This window comes from Ctenopharyngodon idella, chromosome 15 (genome assembly GCF_019924925.1).
Source record: "Ctenopharyngodon idella isolate HZGC_01 chromosome 15, HZGC01, whole genome shotgun sequence".
NCBI classification, from domain to species: Eukaryota; Metazoa; Chordata; class Actinopteri; order Cypriniformes; family Xenocyprididae; genus Ctenopharyngodon; species Ctenopharyngodon idella.
Genome location: NC_067234.1, coordinates 33752627 through 33772689, shown reverse-complemented (window position 1 = coordinate 33772689; position 20063 = coordinate 33752627). Strand labels below are relative to the sequence as shown.

The 20063-nt window shown below is 38.1% G+C and overlaps 4 protein-coding genes across 35 annotated transcripts in view; 2 read left to right on the top strand and 2 right to left on the bottom strand.

The window, feature by feature from the left end:
• The window catches only part of LOC127495711 (gastrula zinc finger protein XlCGF49.1-like), an 88834-nt gene that overhangs the window by 44807 nt on the left and 23964 nt on the right, over window positions 1-20063 (bottom strand). The window lies entirely within an intron of this gene.
• The window catches only part of LOC127495731 (gastrula zinc finger protein XlCGF57.1-like), a 60563-nt gene that overhangs the window by 29161 nt on the left and 11339 nt on the right, over window positions 1-20063 (bottom strand). The window lies entirely within an intron of this gene.
• On the top strand, window positions 224-8868 carry LOC127495757 (gastrula zinc finger protein XlCGF8.2DB-like). The gene is made up of 3 exons (XM_051863007.1): window positions 224-287; window positions 4604-4749; window positions 7394-8868. The coding sequence occupies exons 2-3, from the start codon at window positions 4665-4667 to the stop codon at window positions 8320-8322; spliced, it is 1014 nt and encodes a 337-aa protein (XP_051718967.1). The 5' UTR covers window positions 224-287; window positions 4604-4664; the 3' UTR covers window positions 8323-8868.
• On the top strand, window positions 10902-19294 carry LOC127495718 (gastrula zinc finger protein XlCGF57.1-like). The gene is made up of 3 exons (XM_051862800.1): window positions 10902-10997; window positions 11590-11737; window positions 13385-19294. The coding sequence occupies exons 2-3, from the start codon at window positions 11653-11655 to the stop codon at window positions 14908-14910; spliced, it is 1611 nt and encodes a 536-aa protein (XP_051718760.1). The 5' UTR covers window positions 10902-10997; window positions 11590-11652; the 3' UTR covers window positions 14911-19294.

The window sequence follows — 20063 nt, the reverse complement described above, 5'->3', positions numbered from 1 at the left end:
TAAATGAGAAACTGTTTGTGAATCTGAGAGCTTAAGAGATGTTTATTTGTTTCAGCACAAATTCCATTCCGACAATTTTATTAAAGAAAATTTATGTAAAATCAGATATCATTACAAATTTAGAAGAAATTATTTTAACCATTTTAATTGAAGTTATCCACTCAGACGACCAAAATCAATTGTTTCTATCAGTTTTAGCGTGTAAACAGGACTTTTATTTTGGTGTGGCGACACGATGTCATAAGGCTGCGCCGGGCTCCTGCATCTGTGATTCTGATGAAAAAAAGGTTTGTGTTTTAATCATTTATATTGGTTAAATCAATACAACCCGTTCATACCTTTATATAGAGAACTTTGAAATTAATTAATTTTGAATGTAACTTTGTAATGTATGTAATAACATTAATGAACATAGTTTTTATGAGTAAAGCAACACATCCACGCGCTTCAGTAACAGAAAAGATACTGAATCGTCCCGTATTTTAAGGCATCAAAGAAGACTTCTGTATGAAAGCCTTACGGAACACAGTGTGTCCTGTATTCAAAGACATACACAAGAGTTCAGACTCCACGAATAACACTCTAAACTGAGAATCAATCAATCTTTCGGGACAAATCATTGTTTGACTCGCGAAGGCTTTAAGACCCAGCGGAATCCTCTGCGCATCTCTCTTCACAGACTCGCGCTAACGGTTAATTATTGACAACAAACACAAAAACTGTTTATCATTTATTTTGGTCATGTTTCTATACTGAACAGCTATGGTAAAATATTGACACATTTATTAAAGGTAATATCCAGCTAGATATATCCGTAACCTTTAAAGGCAATATTTTTGGATACTTTGATTCTGACCCCTCTAAAAACAAAGCTATAAATTTAATTTATTTTCTTGGCAAATATTATATACATAAATTTAAATTCGCCAACATCAATCCAAATTTCTTTTGGAAAGAATTTAAAATGTACCTTAACACTGTTTCATCCTCGTTAAAGGATAAGTTTACTCTGAAATGAAAATTAGCCCAAGCTTTACTCACCCTCAAGCCGTCCTAGGTGTATATGACTTTCTTCTTTCTGATGAACATAATCGCAGAAATATTAATAAATATCCTGACACATCCAAGCTTTATAATGGCAGTGATAGGGCCTAATACGTATTGACTTGTTTAGAGAGGATTAAGCATCGCCACATACAATGGCTTAATTTTAATAACAATGTTCAGAATAAAAGATCGACGTATCAAGTGAGAAGTCTTCACCACGAGGTTCAGCCTCGTTCTGTTAGAAGCTTCACAGTTTATTGCTTGCATGGGTTACAGAGTTTTCCCTTAGCACAGGATTTCCTTATTTGGACATAGAAGTCAAGCTTAGCACCCTCGGATTTCTGTTACCCTTCAGATGAATTCATCTTAGGCCATTTCTTTCTGGTGTTCTGCAGCAAGTTTTGTTTGCGAAGCGTAAGATACATGTTGTGGTTGCAGTTACAACACCTTTCTTTGCAAAGCGAGAGATACATGAACTTTTCTCTACTTCTATATCTGATTTTACAAACTACAAGAGACACCTGTTTCATTCACACCTCATTTCTTTGAAGCCAACAGGATGTCTGTTGCTCCTATAATCTATTTTTACTTACAGCCAGCGCTGAGGCTCCTTTGTGTTCAGAGCGTCAGCCTTGTATGTCAAAGTCAGACCCATTTTGTACAATCATTAATTAATCTTTTATTTAATTTCTCTTGCTGTCTGATTAATCGCATCATCTTTCTTCCTTTAGAGATGATCCTCTCCTGGTTGGGCTTCATCCTTCCCCCTTCTCCTCTTCTTTTTGGTGTCTTTCTTTGAGGCTTTGTCCTGTTCCTTTTGCAGACCTTGCATAATAAAATCACTCATGTTAATTTTGAGTTCACCTGTTTCATTTATGCTTTGTCCAAGGGATTTGTCAGGAGAGTGCACTTCATTTATTGGATCTTCTGATACAACACTATGGAAGTGGCAATAACAATCCTTTCAATTATAAATTGAAGAGGTGTTTTATTCATATCAGATACACATTGTTTAAGTAACTATAAAGTGTACTCTATTCTTCTCCCACATCACTGGCCACTTACTTTCATCTATTTCGAGAGAAGTAGATGATTTGACGTGTTGTAAATCCGACAGATCCGATTCTTTGAACGGTGGCGCCCATTATGTGTTGTAGATCAACTAACAAGATCATTATAAAGTTTTTTTTTTTTTTTTTTTAACAACAAAACACATTCACTTACATGTATTTGAGAATCTTAAAACACATTCACTTACATGTATTTGAGGTAGTTGATGACAGCCAACAATTTTGTGAATATTTTGAATAAAAAAGGGAAAACTAAATAAAAGCGACACATCTGCCATACAGGGCTGTTGTGGCTGTGGTGTGTCACGTGACAAGCATGACGCGTCGCCATACTACTAATACTTTAATAATACTTTATATACAAACCCGATTCCAAAAAAGTTGGGACACTGTACAAATTGTGAATAAAAAGGAATGCAATGATGTGGAAGTTTCAAATTTCAATATTTTATTCAGAATACAACATAGATGACATATCAAATGTTTAAACTGAGAAAATGTATCATTTTAAGGGAAAAATAAGTTGATTTTAAATTTCATGGCATCAACACATCTCAAAAAAGTTGGGACAAGGCCATGTTTACCACTGTGTGGCATCCCCTCTTCTTTTTATAACAGTCTGCAAACGTCTGGGGACTGAGGAGACAAGTTGCTCAAGTTTAGGAATAGGAATGTTGTCCCATTCTTGTCTAATACAGGCTTCTAGTTGCTCAACTGTCTTAGGTCTTCTTTGTCGCATCTTCCTCTTTATGATGCGCCAAATATTTTCTATGGGTGAAAGATCTGGACTGCAGGCTGGCCATTTCAGTACCCGGATCCTTCTTCTACGCAGCCATGATGTTGTAATTGATGCAGTATGTGGTCTGGCATTGTCATGTTGGAAAATGCAAGGTCTTCCCTGAAAGAGACGACATCTGGATGGGAGCATATGTTGTTCTAGAATTTGGATATACCTTTCAGCATTGATGGTGCCTTTCCAGATGTGTAAGCTGCCCATGCCACATGCACTCATGCAACCCCATACCGTCAGAGATGCAGGCTTCTGAACTGAGCGCTGATAACAACTTGGGTTGTCCTTGTCCTCTTTAGTCCGGATGACATGGCGTCCCAGTTTTCCAAAAAGAACTTCAAATTTTGATTCGTCTGACCACAGAACAGTTTTCCACTTTGCCACAGTCCATTTTAAATGAGCCTTGGCCCAGAGAAAACGCCTGCGCTTCTGGATCATGTTTAGATATGGCTTCTTTTTTGACCTATAGAGTTTTAGCTGGCAACGGCGAATGGCACGGTGGATTGTGTTCACCGACAATGTTTTCTGGAAGTATTCCTGAGCCCATGTTGTGATGTCCATTACAGTAGCATTCCTGTATGTGATGCAGTGCCGTCTAAGGGCCCGAAGATCACAGGTATCCAGTATGGTTTTCCGGCCTTGACCCTTACGCACAGAGATTGTTCCAGATTCTCTGAATCTTTGGATGATATTATGCACTGTAGATGATGATAACTTCAAACTCTTTGGATTTTTTCTCTGAGAAACTCCTTTCTGATATTGCTCCACTATTTTTTGCCGCAGCATTGGGGGAATTGGTGATCCTCTGCCCATCTTGACTTCTGAGAGACACTGCCACTCTGAGAGGCTCTTTTTATACCCAATCATGTTGCCAGTTGACCTAATAAGTTGCAAATTGGTCCTCCAGCTGTTCCTTATATGTACATTTAACTTTTCCGGCCTCTTATTGCTACCTGTCCCAACTTTTTTGGAATGTGTAGCTCTCATGAAATCCAAAATGAGCCAATATTTGGCATGACATTTCAAAATGTCTCGCTTTCAACATTTGATATGTTATCTATATTCTATTGTGAATAAAATATAAGTTTATGAGATTTGTAAATTATTGCATTCCTTTTTTATTCACAATTTGTACAGTGTCCCAACTTTTTTGGAATCGGGTTTGTAAAATAACACCCATGGCAATAATACTTCTGTTAGTAATGTTTTCTATTAAATTTATGCTTGTTGGAAACAATGTTCAGAAAAAAATATTTAGCAAATATCACAATTTTAGTCATTGTCAATCTTTACATCAATGCAAAACCAGCATATACAAATTAAGAGAACTATTCATCAACATGCAAGGTCATTATGATTAATATAAAAAAAAAGGGTGCGACCAACTAAGAAAGTTAGTTGCACCAGTGCGACCAGTGGGAAGAATGAGTCTAAAGCCCTGGAGTGTCCCTTATTCTGTCCCTTATTCTTCTATAAAGAACCACGATTGTCCTGTATTTCCATTTTCTTAAGTTGGCAACCCTAGTTTTGAGTGTGTTTGTCTAATCAGGTCATTTAAGTCCATTAACTCTCACTCTGACTGAGTGCCTTACCAGTGCGCTGAGTACTGAAATAGGGAGCTGATTGAGAAACACACAGAGATTTAGTTTGAATTTATTTTTCTTTCTGTTAATTATTCTCATCTTACTCATGACAGAGTGTTCAAACACACAGGAAAAACTCCTGGTGAAGTGGCTGAGTGACACACTATTATAAAGATGGCGTTTATTAAAGAGGAGATTGAAGACATGAAGATTGAAGAAGCATTCAGAGTCAAACAGGAAGATACTGAGGAACAAACAGGTTGGTTTCATTCTCAAAGTCTTTCTTCAGTCATTCTGCATCATGAATCTCTTTAATCTCTATTTACTACATGCAAATCATGATAAAATGAATAACGTGTACAAATTAAATTAGGAAGAACAATTAAGAAATAGGATTGGACTGAACTAAATGCTCAGAGGTGCATTTCCCAAAAGCATCGTTAGTCGCTACCAATGTAATTCAACGACTTGCCATTTTCTAAAACCATAGTTCCAATGAACATTAATAAAACCTAATAAAACTCTCTCAGGTTTTCATGAACAGCATTGCAAACTTGTGTGGTTGGAAATAAAATTCTCAAGCTGTGGTTAGAAGTAGTTTCTTGTTAGGCTGGCCACACACTTGAAGATTTTAAGCCCGATTTGCACCCCCAATGATCTGGAGGGTGTGGCCTGATTCAAGGCTTGTCACAACCAACTTTTTGTCCAAAAAGTCCTCATTTGTGTGGTGTCATTACAATTATTTTACTGCTCCTGATTGCATCAGAACTCCCATGATCCCAAATCCTAAATGTCAAATATGTTGATATTTCGACTCTTTATCAGAATGCCTCTGATGTGATACCTGCAATACCCACTGACCCAGGCCAATAGTCATACAAAAAACTTATTGCTGCTAAAGGTGGTTCTACAAGCAATACATATACACAGATCAGGCATAACATTATGACCAGCTTCCTAATATTGTCTTGGTCCCCGTTTTGCTGCCAAAACAGCCCTGACCCGTTGAGGCATGGACTCCACTAGACCTCTGAAGATGTGCTGTGGTATCTGACACCAAGATGTTAGCAGCAGATCCCTTAAGTCCTGTAAGTTGTGAGGTTGAGCCTCCACGGATTGGACTTGTTTGTTCAGCATATCCCATATCTGAAAGAGGCCACAGCCACCAGGGAATACCGTTTCCATGAAAGGGTGTACATGGTCTGCAACAATGCTTAGGTAGGTGGTACGTGTCAAAGTAACATCCACATGGATTGCAGGACCAAAGGTTTCCCAGCAGAACATTGCCTAAAGCATCACACTGTCTCCGCCGCCTTGCCTTCTTCCCATAGTTCATCCTGGTGTCATGTGTTCTCCAGGTAAGAGACGCACACGCACCCGGCCATCCACGTGATGTATAAGAAAATGTGATTCATCAGACCAGGCCACCTTATTCTATTTCTCTGTGGTCCAATTCTGATGCTCACATGCCCCCTGTTGGTGCTTTCTGTGGTGGACAGGGGTCAGCATGGGCACCCTGACTGGTCTGCGGCTATGCAGCACCATACGCAACAAACTGTGACGCACTGTGTATTCTGACACCTTTCTGTCAGAACCAGCATTAACTTCTTGAGCAATTTGAGCTACAGTAGCTCGTCTGTTGGATCAGACCACATGGGTCAGCCTTCGCTTCTCATGTGCATCAATGAGTCTTGGCCGCCCATGACCCTGTCGCCGGTTCACCACTGTTCCTTCCTTGGTCCACTTTTGATAGATACTGACCACTGCAGACCGGGAACACCCCACAAGAGCTGCAGTTTTGGAGATGCTCTGACCCAGTCGTCTAGCCATCACAATTTGGCTCTTGTCAAACTCACTCAAATCTTTACGCTTGCCCATTTTTCCTGCTTCTAACACATCAATTTTAAAGACAAAATGTTCACTTGCTGCCTCATATATCCACCCACTGACAGGTGTCGTGATGAAGAGATAATCAGTGTTATTCACTTCACCTGTCAGTGCTCATAATGTTATGCCTGATTGGTGTATAGATATATAATGTATACATATCAATCTATATATTTTAGCATGTCAACAACCAGGGCCATTTTTGAAGAGTGCTAAAATGCGTATGATGTAAGAGGGAACCCGCGATGGATCAAACATCAAATAGCACAGAAACATACCGACAGTCTTATATTATTGAACCAACATGGTCAAACGATGAGTGGCAAAATGGCACATGATGATAACTGGGCCTGTTTTTATTAGCCTAATAAAACTCTCTCAGGTTTTCACAGGCTGCAGAGGATTTTGTTCAAATTTTTCAAATTAGTCCTTGATTTGGTTTTGTATAGTAAAAGCTTATTTTACTTTCCTGAGAATTTGTTGACTCCATTCTTGAATCCCAGGCTCTGTGGTATATTTTTGACCTCCCACTCCCACCCGCAGCAAAGGTTAAACTGCCTGATCCTGCTAGATTTGTGTTGGGAATCACAGGATCCCAATCCAGTGCTCTACTGTGAGTTTTTTATAAGGGGGATGATAACCGCCAGCTTGAAAAGTGTTTGGGACGTGTCCTAAAGAAAGCAAAGAATTAATAATATTGACAAGAGGTTCTGAGATTACAGGTGCACCTTTTTCAGTTGTTTAGTGGGTAAATTATCTAGCATGTATGTTGTTTGATTTGATGTTTTACATGTCTAAATGTTTTCGTGTCTTTGGCCCTGTTTCCACCTGGTATTAAGATGTGTTTTAGTCGATCGGATCACAAGTGGGCAACACTAAATACAGGTGTAAACATGGTGTAAAACATTTTGAGCTTGTCCACTTTCAACTAGTTCCAGCGGTAGTTGAAAACGCATTCGACCGGATTGCTTTCCTTAAACTGGTGTTAACTTGGTTTTTGTTTCTGTTCACCTTAGACCTGATGGCGCTGAAAGAGGAGAGTCAAGAACTGAATGAAATGGAAGAGAAAAATCAGTATGAGAAATGTCATGATTTCATGACTGGGAAAAAATCGTTTAGTTACTCACAGACTCATAAAACAGAACCTAGAAACCTTAAAGTCCAGATGAGTGTTCAGACTGAAGAGGGCCATTTCACCTGCCAACAGTGTGGAAAGGCTTTCAATCAAAAAAAAAGCCTTAAGTACCACTTGAGAATCCACAGTGGAAAGAAGCCATTCATATGCCCTCAATGTGGACAGGGATTTAGACAGAAATACAACCTTACAGCCCACTCGAGAGTTCACACCGGAGAGAAGCCGTTCATATGCTCTCAGTGTGGGAAGAGCTTCTCACAAAACGGTCATCTGAAGAATCACTTGAAAATCCACACTGGAGAGAAGCCTTACGCCTGCCCTCAGTGTGGGAATCAGTTCTCACTAAAAGGAAATCTTAAGATTCACATGAGAATTCACACTGGAGAAAAACCGTTTACATGCACTCAGTGTGAAAAAAGTTTCAAACAGAAAAAAGAACTTGATGTCCATATGAGAGTTCACACTGGAGAGAAGCCATATGCTTGTGACCAGTGTGAAAAAAGTTATAGATATAAGTTTCACCTTGATCTCCACAAGAGGACGCACTCAGGAGAGAACCGTTTTATATGTCAAGACTGTGGAAAGAGTTTCATACATAGAACAAACTTTGAGAATCACATGAGAACTCACACTGGAGAGAAGCCGTTCATATGCTCTGAGTGTGGAAAGAGCTTCACAATTAAAGGAAACCTTAAGATTCACATGGGAATTCACACTGGAGAAAAGCCTTACAAGTGTCATCAGTGTGACATGAGTTTCACATATCACACAAACATGAAACGGCATTTGAAAACTTGTTGTAGAAAGTGACTTACAAGAAGATGAAAAGGCAAAATTTCAGCAATCATCTGTACATTCACTCTGGAGAAAAGCAATTCAGTTGTGATCAGTGTAATCATGACACTAAGAAATACATATGAAAAGTCATGTAAATGAGAGACTGTTTGAGTTCTTTGTTACAGAGTTACCCTTTAAAATACAAGTTTATTCAAGTGTGCTATTAGTATACATCTTTTAAACTAGAAATAAGTAATTATACTTTAATTAGGAAGTCTACACATGTGGAAACAATTGAAGGAAGTAATTTAACGTAACCACCATCAGTCATTAAACAGCATATAAATCAAAACTACTGAACGTTACGTGATGAAATGTTGAACCCATGAAGAGTATGACTGTAAAGCCTAGAGGGTGTTGATGGACTCCATCTATATTTTGATCATTAATCCAAATGTAGTCTTTGACAATAACACGATTTTTTAAGCTTTTTGTTCAAAATGTTGCTTTTTATGAAACTTAACCACATTCAAGATGTGATTAAAAAAGAATGTATGACACTAGACTTGTTGTTTAAAAGCAGAGGTTCTGTTCTTTCTTTTTATATATTATATGTTCAGATATTGATACAACAAAATATTCTAGGTAAATGTAATACCTAAGTAGGAACATAGCACAAAAGTAATATATAAATTGTAAGCTATAAGTATGATGTTAAAGGATTACTTCACTTTAAAATGAAAATTAGCCCAAGCTTTACTCACCATCAAGCCATCCTAGGTGTATATGACTTTCTTCTTTCTGATGAACACAATCGGAGTTACATTAATAAATATCCTGACGCATCTAAGCTTTATTATGGAGCCCCGGACATGACATGCAGGAAAAAGATAGTAGGCTAAATCATGTGCACGATTTACTATTTCGTTCCCTCGATTTAGTAAATCGTGCGCACATTTTAGCAAATTGTGCGCACAAATTAGTAAATCGAGGGAACGAATTAGTAAATCGTGCGCACGATTAAATTTTTTTTCTTGTATGTCATGTGCGGGTCTCCGTACTTTATAATGGCAGTGAACAGGATCAACGAGTATGAAGCTCAAGAAAGTGCTTCCATCCACACCCATCCATCATAATGACCACCCAGGCGGTCTGGCGGAAGCTAGATATTTTACTTTATAACTTGTTAAACATGGATATTTTTTTACACAAATGCATCACTTCAGAAGGACTTTATTAACCCCCTGGAGCCGTGTGGAGTATGTTTATGATGGATGGAAGCACTTTCTTGAGCTTCATTCTCGTTGGTCATGTTCACTGCCATTATAAAGCTCGAATGTGTCAGGATATTTAATAATATAACTCTGATTGTGTTCATCAGTCATATACACCTAGGATGGCTTGAGGTGGAGTAAAGCTTGGGGTAATTTCCATTTTAAAGTGAATTAATCCTTTAAGAAAACTTTCAAGCATAATTGGAGCATAACTACTAAACTAGAAGTTCACTGAGAGTATACAACTCATTATGTGGAGACGGCATGTCCCACTATAAAAAGGCCCTAAAAGAAGCCAAAGCCGAGTAGCCACATCCGTCCCAGAGGAGAAGCCAGAGGTCCTAGCTGACCAGGTTTGTGAGCCGTCCATAACATCAGTTATCAGTGTCTGTTCATCTACACTGGTCCCACCTAGCTCAAGTTCAATCCTGCTGAAGATTCAGAGTCTCCTGATCTTCACCAGAGATTTTCCTACAGGTGCAACTAGGTATTGAAAGTATTTTCTTCTCACAACAACATTTACTTCACTGATATCATAACATGTGTGTATATATTTCTGTACCCCTGTGATGGATATACCTCTAGAGTTACAGTGTTTCTAGTAAACTGGTTATTGCATCTAAACTGAACATCATTCACTCTTAATAAGGAGTAATGACTGAGTATGCTATCAGATTTTTGCCAATTAAAGAAAATGTATGTATGGCTTTAATCGTGACTTTAATCAATGAACTATTTTTCTATTTTTCAAAGACAAGACCACACGTTCCTTATGGGAAGTAAAATTATGTTTGTAAATCAGTTTCCAATAAATGAGAACCTGTTTGTGTATCTGAGAGCTTAAGAGATGTTTAGTCACATTTCAGCACAAATTTCATACCGACAATTATTTAAAAAGAAAATTAAGGGAAATGTAAATCAGATTTTATTTCCATTAAGAAGAAATTATTTTAGCCATTTTAATTTAAGTTTTACACTCAGACAATCAACCCCACCATCAATGTACAGTCATGGCCCTTTTGATATAATGCACTTTAACAAAACAAAGTTGAAATTTGATTTTATTTATTGCCTTCATATTCTGTGGAGAAACTGAGATGGATTAAGATGGATATTTATATAAATCAAATAGTAGAGCACTCTGCAACCAAAACTTAGTTTCTTATCATATTAAAATATTGAAAAGTTTTCCTCAATCCTTTATAATATGAAGATCAAGATACTTGACTTTATTCATGATTGAGAATATCACAAATGATTTGGAAATCTGCAATTTATCCTGTGAATGAATCTTTTATCTTATCATTTGAATTTGTTTTCTGCATGTGAATTTCTATTATTTTGAGTGTGTGAACGGGACTTTTATTTTGGTGTGGCGTCATGATGTCATAAGGCTGCGCCGCGCTCCTGCATCTGTGATTCTGCTGAAGAAAGGTTTGTTTATTTAATCATTTGATATGTTTAAACCAATATAACCCGTTCAGACAATTATATAGAGAACTTTAAAATGAATTATTTTTGAGTGTAAAATTATAATGTATCTAATATAACATTAATGAACATAGTTTATTTATCAGTGAAGCACAACCACAAATGAGTAACAGAAAAGGTGCGTTTCATTTCGCTCCCTGTATAGTGAAGCAGTACATTATAAAAAAAGCTGTTTGGTCACTGGCAAGTAATGATTCAGATTCATTTAAATCAAATGATTCACTGTTTGTAAGATCCTGAATCACAGCCTGTGTAATGACAACTTATACAAATCAACTGACAAGTCTAATCTATTAAATATATTCTACAAATCTATACATAACAAATGTAAAATGTCTAAATATGAATTGTCTCTCTAATCTGTGTTCTTTTGTTAATTTATAGTGCTAGTTTTGAGTGTTTTTCTATAATCAGGTCATTTAAGTCCATTACAGTGTGCTAACTACTGAACTAGGGAGCTGATTTAGACGCACACAGAGATTTAGTTTGCATTTATTTTTCTTTCTGTTAATTATTCTCATCTTAATCATGACAGAGTGTCCAAACACACAGAAAAACTTCTGTGCGACTGAGATCCATGTGACACATTTTTATAAAGATGGCGTTTATTAAAGAGGAGATTGAAGACATGAAGATTGAAGAAGCGTTCAGAGTCAAACAGGAAGATACTGAGGAACAAACAGGTTGGTTTCTTTCTCAAAGTCTTTCTTCAGTCATTCTGCATCATGAATCTCTTTATCTCTGTTATTTTCCTCGTGACAGAATTAATGACATGTACAAATTAAATTAGGAACAACATTAAAGAAATAGCCAAACAAAACAACTATTATATCTACTTCTGAATTAAAACAATGAAAATCATTTATTCACTTAGTTATGCAATAGTATCTAACAAATACATTTATTTTTACCAAAAACAAAATGTGAAATTGTCTATAACTGATTTTTATTATTATTATTATTATTATTATAAAATCACTATTAAATTGGGATATTGTTAAACATATTTCTAGGAATACTGATTAAAACACCTGAAAATACTTACTTTTAAAAGGAAATAAGACCGAAAAACACTCCTTTTTCAGGAAGAAACAAAATAAATGCTGGTTTTATGTTTATGTCTCATAATGATGATGCACATGGACAATATTCAATATTCAAAACTCTTCACAAAAACTGCTATTCTGCAGAACTGAACACAGTTGACAGGACAGTATTTTTTTAATATGTTATAGATGAATGACAGGTTTGAGATCAGTCAGTAATTAACCAGTTCTCCTGGGTCAGACTGTGGGTTATAGTCTTGCACGGGACTGTTTTCTTAAAGGGATATTTCACCCAAAAATGATCCCATGATTTACTCACCCTCAAGCCATCCTAGGTGTATGACTATCTTCTTTCAGACGAATACAGGGGGTTAGTACGTCATGGCATTGTGTACTACGTCGCAGAAGTTAACGCTTTTTGGACGTACGTTGAATGTGTATGGCTGTGGAGTCGTATGGATACCTTTTTAATGGATGGATGCATTTTTTTGTCTTCAAAATCTGGGCAGCCATTCACAACCATTATAAACCTTGGAGGACTAAGGATATTTTTAAAATAATTCTCCGATTGTGTTCGTCTGGAAAGAAGATAGTCATGTACACCTAGGATGGCTTGAGAGTGATTAAATCATGGGATAATTTTCATTTTTGGGTGAACTATCCCTTTAATCCTGCTCATGCTGAATTTCTGACTATTGTCCGTTCCTGCAGTGTGTGTGTTTCAGTCCTGCCGCTCCCACAATGTTGGTCATTCCTGGCATTCGGTGCCATTTGGACATCATAAAATGTAGAAAATCAAACACAGTTTTTAAAATAACTTTTTGTGTAATCATGAAATTTATGTTATTATTAAAATCCTAATAAAGTAAACTTCACAAGTTGTACAAGTGGCTGTTTATATATATGTAGGTCAAAAAGCACATGAGGTGGAGCATTAGTATAGTACAATTTATTGATTAGATTTCTCAGAGGACCACTGAGTTTGCCGAAAAACTGTAGGTAATTTGCTCTGGAATTTTTACAGAGGTTGTGTGAGAAAAACACAGACATGGCAGATTCGGATGGGATTAACATCTCAAAGTGTGTCCATCTTCAGGCCCATCTGTTTATAAGGGGTAGTATTTGGGACGTGTCCTAAACACAACAAAGAGTTAACAACATGGTTCTGAGATTACAGTTACACTGTTTTCAGTTTTTTTTGTGAGTATATAATCTAGCATACATGTTGGGTTCGATGTTTTTATGTCTTTCTGCCATTAAACCTTTTATTTCTTTTTACCCTAGACCTGATCTCTCTGAAAGAGGAGGGTCAAGAACTGAACGAAATGGAAGAGAAAAATCAGTATGAGAAATGTCATGAATTCATGACTTGGGAAAAATCTTTAAGTTACTCACAGACTCATAAAACAGAAACTAGAAACCTTAAAGTCACTGAAGAAAGTCATTTCACCTGCCAACAGTGTGGAAAAAGTTTCAGACGAAAAGACTGCCTTAAAGTCCACATGAAAATCCACACGGGAGAGAAGCCTCACACCTGCGAACTGTGTGGGAAGAGTTTCTCACTAAAAGGAAATCTTAAGACCCACATGAGAATTCACACTGGAGAGAAGCCGTACACGTGCGCTCAGTGTGGAAAGAGTTTTAACCAGAAAAAAATCCTTACAGCCCACTTGAGGTTTCACACCGGAGAGAGCCCCTTCACCTGCCAACAGTGTGGAAAAAGTTTCACACAAGAACAGAACTTTAAAGTCCACATGAAAATCCACACTGGAGAGAGGCCGTTCGTATGCCCTCAGTGTGGAAAGAGTTTTACACTGAAAAAAAACCTTGATGACCACTTGAGAGTTCACACCGGAGAGAAGCCCTACACCTGCCAACAGTGTGGGAAGAGCTTCTCACAAAACGGAAATCTTAAAATTCACATGAGAGTTCACACCGGAGAGAGGCCGTACACATGCTCTCAGTGTGGAAAGAGTTTTAAACAGAAGAAAGAACTTAATGCCCACATTAGTAATCACACTGGAGAAAAGCCTTACACCTGCAAACTGTGTGGAAAGAGCTTCAAACAAAAAGAAAGTGTTAAGACTCACATGACAATTCACACTGGAGAGAAGCTGTTTGTTTGTGATCAGTGTGGAAAGAGTTTCACATTTAAAACACACTTTAATCAGCACATGAGGATTCACTCAGGAGAGAAATGTTTTGTATGTCACCAGTGTGAAAGGAGTTTCACAGACAGGATTCACCTTGAGAATCATGTAAAAATTCACATCGGAGAGAATCCTTACATGTGCCATCACTGTGGAAAGAGTTTCACAAATAGAGAAAACCTGAAGGATCACATGAGAACTCACACTGAAGAGAAGCTTTTCACCTGCCCTCAGTGTGGAAAAAGCTGCACGGTTAAAGGAGACCTTAAGATTCACATGAGAGTTCACACTGGAGAGAAGCCTTACAAGTGTCATCAGTGTGAAAAGAGTTTCACAGACAGGAATCACCTTAAGAATCATGTAAAAATTCATATCGGAGAGAAGCCCTGCATGTGCCATGACTGTGGAAAGAGTTTCAAATACCGATCAAACCTTGAGAATCACATGAGAATTCACACTGGAGAGAAGCCTTTCACCTGCCCTCAGTGTGTAAAGAGCTTCACGATGAAAGATCAGCTTAAGATTCACATTAGAGTTCATACTGGAGAGAAGCCATTCAAGTGTCTTCAGTGTGAAAAGTTTTTCTCAACCACAGGAAACCTTAAGAGTCACATGAGAGTTCACTCGGAAGAGAAGCTTTCACATATCACACAAACCTGAAACAGCATTTGCAAACTCATTCTGGAAAGAAAATGGTGTGATGAGGTTTAGAAATAGGAGACATTTCAGCATCAGGGCATTCACTCTGGAGAAACACAATTCAATTGTGACAACTGTAATAATATCACAAGTAAATGTGACACCGTTTGTGTCCTTTGTTAAAGAGTATGGCAGTGGAAAATGTGAATCAGTTTGAAATCAAGGCTTACATTCGCCTCACAGCTTCATCTGATTGTTCACCTTCATGACCTTTTTTTATTTGTATTATTATCTTTTAGTTATATCCTACATCTCTTTATACTTTACCTTGAGCCTTTTTCACTTTCTTTTGTGCATATTTACTCCAGTGGCCACACCTGACAATCTTCTTTGCCATAGTTTCAAATATTAAGCCACTGAGGTAGACACCCTTTAATTTAGACTCTGTAGAGGTGTTGCTCATTGTCATGTACATTGGCTTTTTTTGCAATGTATTTGTGGGGTGTTTTTTGAATGTGCTGTAAAAGGGGGACATTTCCGGCTCCTGTTGGGGACAAAACACCAAACACTGGGATTGTACCTGGAAAAGGAGGAGTACTTTGCACACATATGAAGACCATTCGGAAGGGCTCATCCCTATGCCCTAATCCCTTTACTCTCCGGAGTGAGAGCTTCGAAGGGATGAAGGGTGTCGGGGTGCAAAAAACTCTTTTTTGGAACGCACTTCTGCATCATCTTAATGAGACAATAAAGGAGGCGCCTTCGTTGCACATTTTGCACACTGGTTGACCCCCCAAAAAACACGCTCTGAACTGAGTAGATTGTGCGAGCTGCACCTTTTGTTTAATGTTAGATTATTTATTTATTTATTTTTGGTTTATCGCACCATATTGTGTCTGTATTTGAAAAATTTTAATGGACTGATAAAGGGAGCTGTAAAGTATTTTTGTTGAAGTACAATGTCGTTTTGACCATAATAATGTAGCAAATCTAACTCATATAAATATTACAGTAGTATAGAAAAATACTATACATACATTTATAGGTAAAATCGAACTCCGAGCCTCCTGTACCCATTCTGTGACGCCAAACAACTTTCCTGTGCAAAGGATCATGGGGGCCTGAAGTGTCCATCAGTTGTACCCTTCAAAATCCTTCATTCCAAAGGGCCCTTTGAAGTGGCCAGTTTTGAGCACTACCATGATTGTTTTCACTCCGAAGTGCCCTTCGGAGGGTGATATATCCCATTTGGAACGCACCGTACCTTAGAGGATCTAAGCTTGTCTCCATATGTGTGCAAAGTACTCCTCCTTTTCCAGGTACAATCCCAGTGTTTGGTACTGTTTGTTTCAAGATGTAAAGTAAGTGAACCCTTTTGAATGGGTTGCGTTTCTGCATTAATTACTCATAAAACGTCATCTGATCTTCATCAGAGTCATAAGTACAGTCACACAATGTGTTTAAGCTGACAAGCTATTATCTTTAATGGGATGTGTTCAATAAAGACATTACTTTCACAGTCAAATCAAATCTCTTTATTGTCAAACATCATATACACAAGTGCACAGGAGATGAAATTCTTAAGTGCAGGTCTCTGTACATGGCAGTATAAACAACACAATGTATGTACAATTGACAATATACATACATAATATACACATTAACACAAAATACACAGTATACACAAGGAATAGACAGCATATACAGGAAGTTTACATATGTTAGAACCGAATGCACTCACAGTAATCACAGTAATTTTCAGTATTAGTGCAGTGTTACTTGGATGACCCACAACTGATTTTTGAGTTTAGTGAGTAGTTCATGAGTCCCTTGTTTGTCCTGAGCAGTTAAACCATACACTGTTCTTCAGAAAATCCTCCAGGTCCTGCAGATTCTTTGGTTTTCCAGCATCTTCTGCCTATTTGAATACTTTATAACACTGACTGTATAGTTTTGGATAAATTTTGCTTTGTGTTTATAAAGAATTCCTCAATAATATATAGTTTATGATCACTATTTTTATTCTTAATATTTCCAAATAATTTGTTTATTTTCTAACCAATGCACATCAAAAAGACTTCCACCTAGAACATCTAAAAAAACCTTAGGCTGCTTGCTTTGTTTGACCTCAAGCGAGTGTTTACTGCAGCTACTCACAAATCGGGTAACCAATTGGACCTTTTCTACACATGCTACTGCTCCACCGTTGATAGGCTGGTTACTCCACTGCACACCTCAGACCACTTTCTCATCATTCTTAACTCCAACCTGGCTCCTGACAGAACACACACTCCTCCACACTCTCACTCTCCTGCCTACCCTCTATGGATTCATCTACACTTCCATCTTTACTATTTTCATCACTGGATACTAAGAGTGCAACTGACATTCTTTGGTCCACTCTAACATCTTGCTTAGATAAGTTTTGCCCCTTTTATCCAGACCAGTCTGTGCCACCCCCTCTGCTCCTGGATATCTAATGTTCTCTGGGAGCATTGCTCTAGACTCAGGGCTACAGATATGGTGCAAATCAAAATACCCTACTGACCTTAGTTTGTGTCAGTCACTCCTCTCTTCCTTCTCTGCAAATGTCTCCACTGCTTAAACGACGTACTACCACAACAAAATTAGCAATTCTTCTCACTCTCACATGCCTTTCCATAACCTTCCCCTCCTTCATTAACTTCAACAGCCGATGACTTTGCCACAATCTTCATAAATAAAACAATAACCATCAGTGGCCAGTTCTCCACGCCACAAACTTGCAAGCACATCTTAACACTCCTCCCTTCTTCTCTTCGCTCTCGGAGGCAGAAGATTCAGATTCATTTCTGCCTGCCGCACCTCCAGTGGTGCCATTTGGGCTGGCTGCAGAGTCGTCAGCTGGGAGCCACCCATCATTGATGTTTCTCTCCTTTAATCCCAGGACATCATGGAACAGCAGTAGGGACGTCTCCCTACCGCCCCTTGCAGCCAGCCCTAGGATCCTTCTCTCCCCCACACCTTGTCCTTTCTCCATAGCCAGAGCCAGAAACTCCCTTTCTCTGCCTCCTCTGCCAGATCTTTTAATGCCTTTGACAACCTGGTGCCTCTGACACCAAGAGACTTCAGGAGCCATTGGATGGAGGTTCCAGGGAAGCCTCAACAGCCAGCTTCCACTGGATAGGTGACAGCACTCCACGCTGCCTCTGTGCACACAGCTGTTAGGTCTGCATACTTCTTCTTCCCCTCAACGGCAGGCTCCAGGCCGTCCTCCCTGGTGGAACACTTACTGTTCTGTATGTGACTATGGTGGCTGGTGTCTCTATTTCCACGTTCCATGTAATAGAATCGCCAATAAGTATGGCTTTCAACAGGATTCTCAGTGGGTGCGTCACTATGTATACTGTGTATGTAAGTGCTAAGGAAGATCTGGAGCTGAAATAAAATATGGTAATAGGCATTTGTTTTCCAACGCACAAACAAAATTAGGAACATTTAAAGGGCAATTATTATGCAAAATCCACTTTTACATGGTTTGGACATAAATCTGTGTTGGCAGTGTGTGAACACAACCACTCCACAATGATAAAAATCCACCCACTCCTTTTTTTTTTATAAAATCCCCATTAAACCAAAGAAGTCTCATTAGATATGCTGGTTTGATTCTCTGAGCAGTGGGACGTCACACTGCTAAGGCTCCGCCCATGCCACTAACTGACAGTCCTGAGTTTCCACCTTCAGCAAATTGAACATCGCCCACCATTTTCTCCGTGCTTGAGCAGCTGCAGCAGCAACGTCTTAAAAGCAATCCCGGTGTTCTGTTGTTGGATGTAAGAGTGAACATAAGAGTCTTCATTTTCTCCCAACATCTGAGCCACTGAGGACGCAGTGGATTCGTTTTATTTTTGAAGGTAATGCACCCCAAATTATTCCTAAATTAATTTGTCTGTGCAAATCATTTAACTCCAGACTGCTTTGTGAACGAGTGCCAATGCAAATGGACAATACAAAACACATGTTTTGCTAAAAAGTTGTTACTCAAGGATGGATCTGTACCAACTCTTTGTGATCCAGCTTATAGTCTCTGGAGCGATACTGGATATGGCAGCAATGAAGAGGAGAGAACGCACTTTATTACAGTTCATCAGAGTTGTTTTACGGATATAAAGTTGACCAGTTTATTAAGCACCCCCATCGAATAAAAGAATAAGGTCTGTATATATTTGTTTACTGTTAGTTGTAACAAGTGTTTTTGTGTAATGTGATCGCTGTATATGTTGATGGTAATGCAAGGGAGAGAGAGAGTTTGGATAAGACTTTAATGCGCACTTTTTGTACTTTTTTATTCAGCTCTTACAGTGATTTTCTGGAGTGAAAATGGACACTTCTTTTGTGTGATGTACAATAAACTTCATTAAACTCATCAGTAAAGTTTTGGCCATTATTCAGTCAGGGTCTGCTAAAACAGGCTTGTACTAATAGTGGATAAAAGCAAGATGACAACATAATTTATACCCGTAATTAAACTATACCTGTTCTATCTCTATGCAGCATATATTCTCTGACTCTGTAGGCATCATTGTCCGACTCCGGTTCAAACATATAAGGCTGAACACTGTTATTGTCAGTTTCCAACATTTTCAGTGCGTGAGATTGTCCTGTTTTGTTGTTGCATGAGCTTCTTGAAGCTCAGCCCTCTTCTTGAAAGGGGGATGTGAGCACCAGCTCATTTGCAATTAAAAGGACAAAATAAAATCTTTACCACACTGATCAGTTATGTTAATCAAACAAAAGACAGAAAAAAAAAGTCACTCACTACTCTTGACTGAATAACCTTAAGCTGAATGAGTCTGTTAAATCGGTTCGCAAATCTCACCAAACGATTCATTCGCAGATTAGACTGATCCAATTGCAGCTGTTCTCAAGTCAACAACTCACCAAATTATCCGTTCAGAACGAGTCTACAGTTAACTGAATTCACAAGTTTGACTGAAAATTAGCCTCATTCCAACAATTTAGTATACTTTGTAAATATAAAAATTACATGAATATATATAATTCAAGAAAGACCTATTTACTCCCAATCCATCCTGACAGAAATAAACAACAACAATCACTTAATTTACACTTTAAGAGTTGTTGACTATTGAGTGGAAAAAACACCATGTTTTATCTCACGGTATTTGCTATTT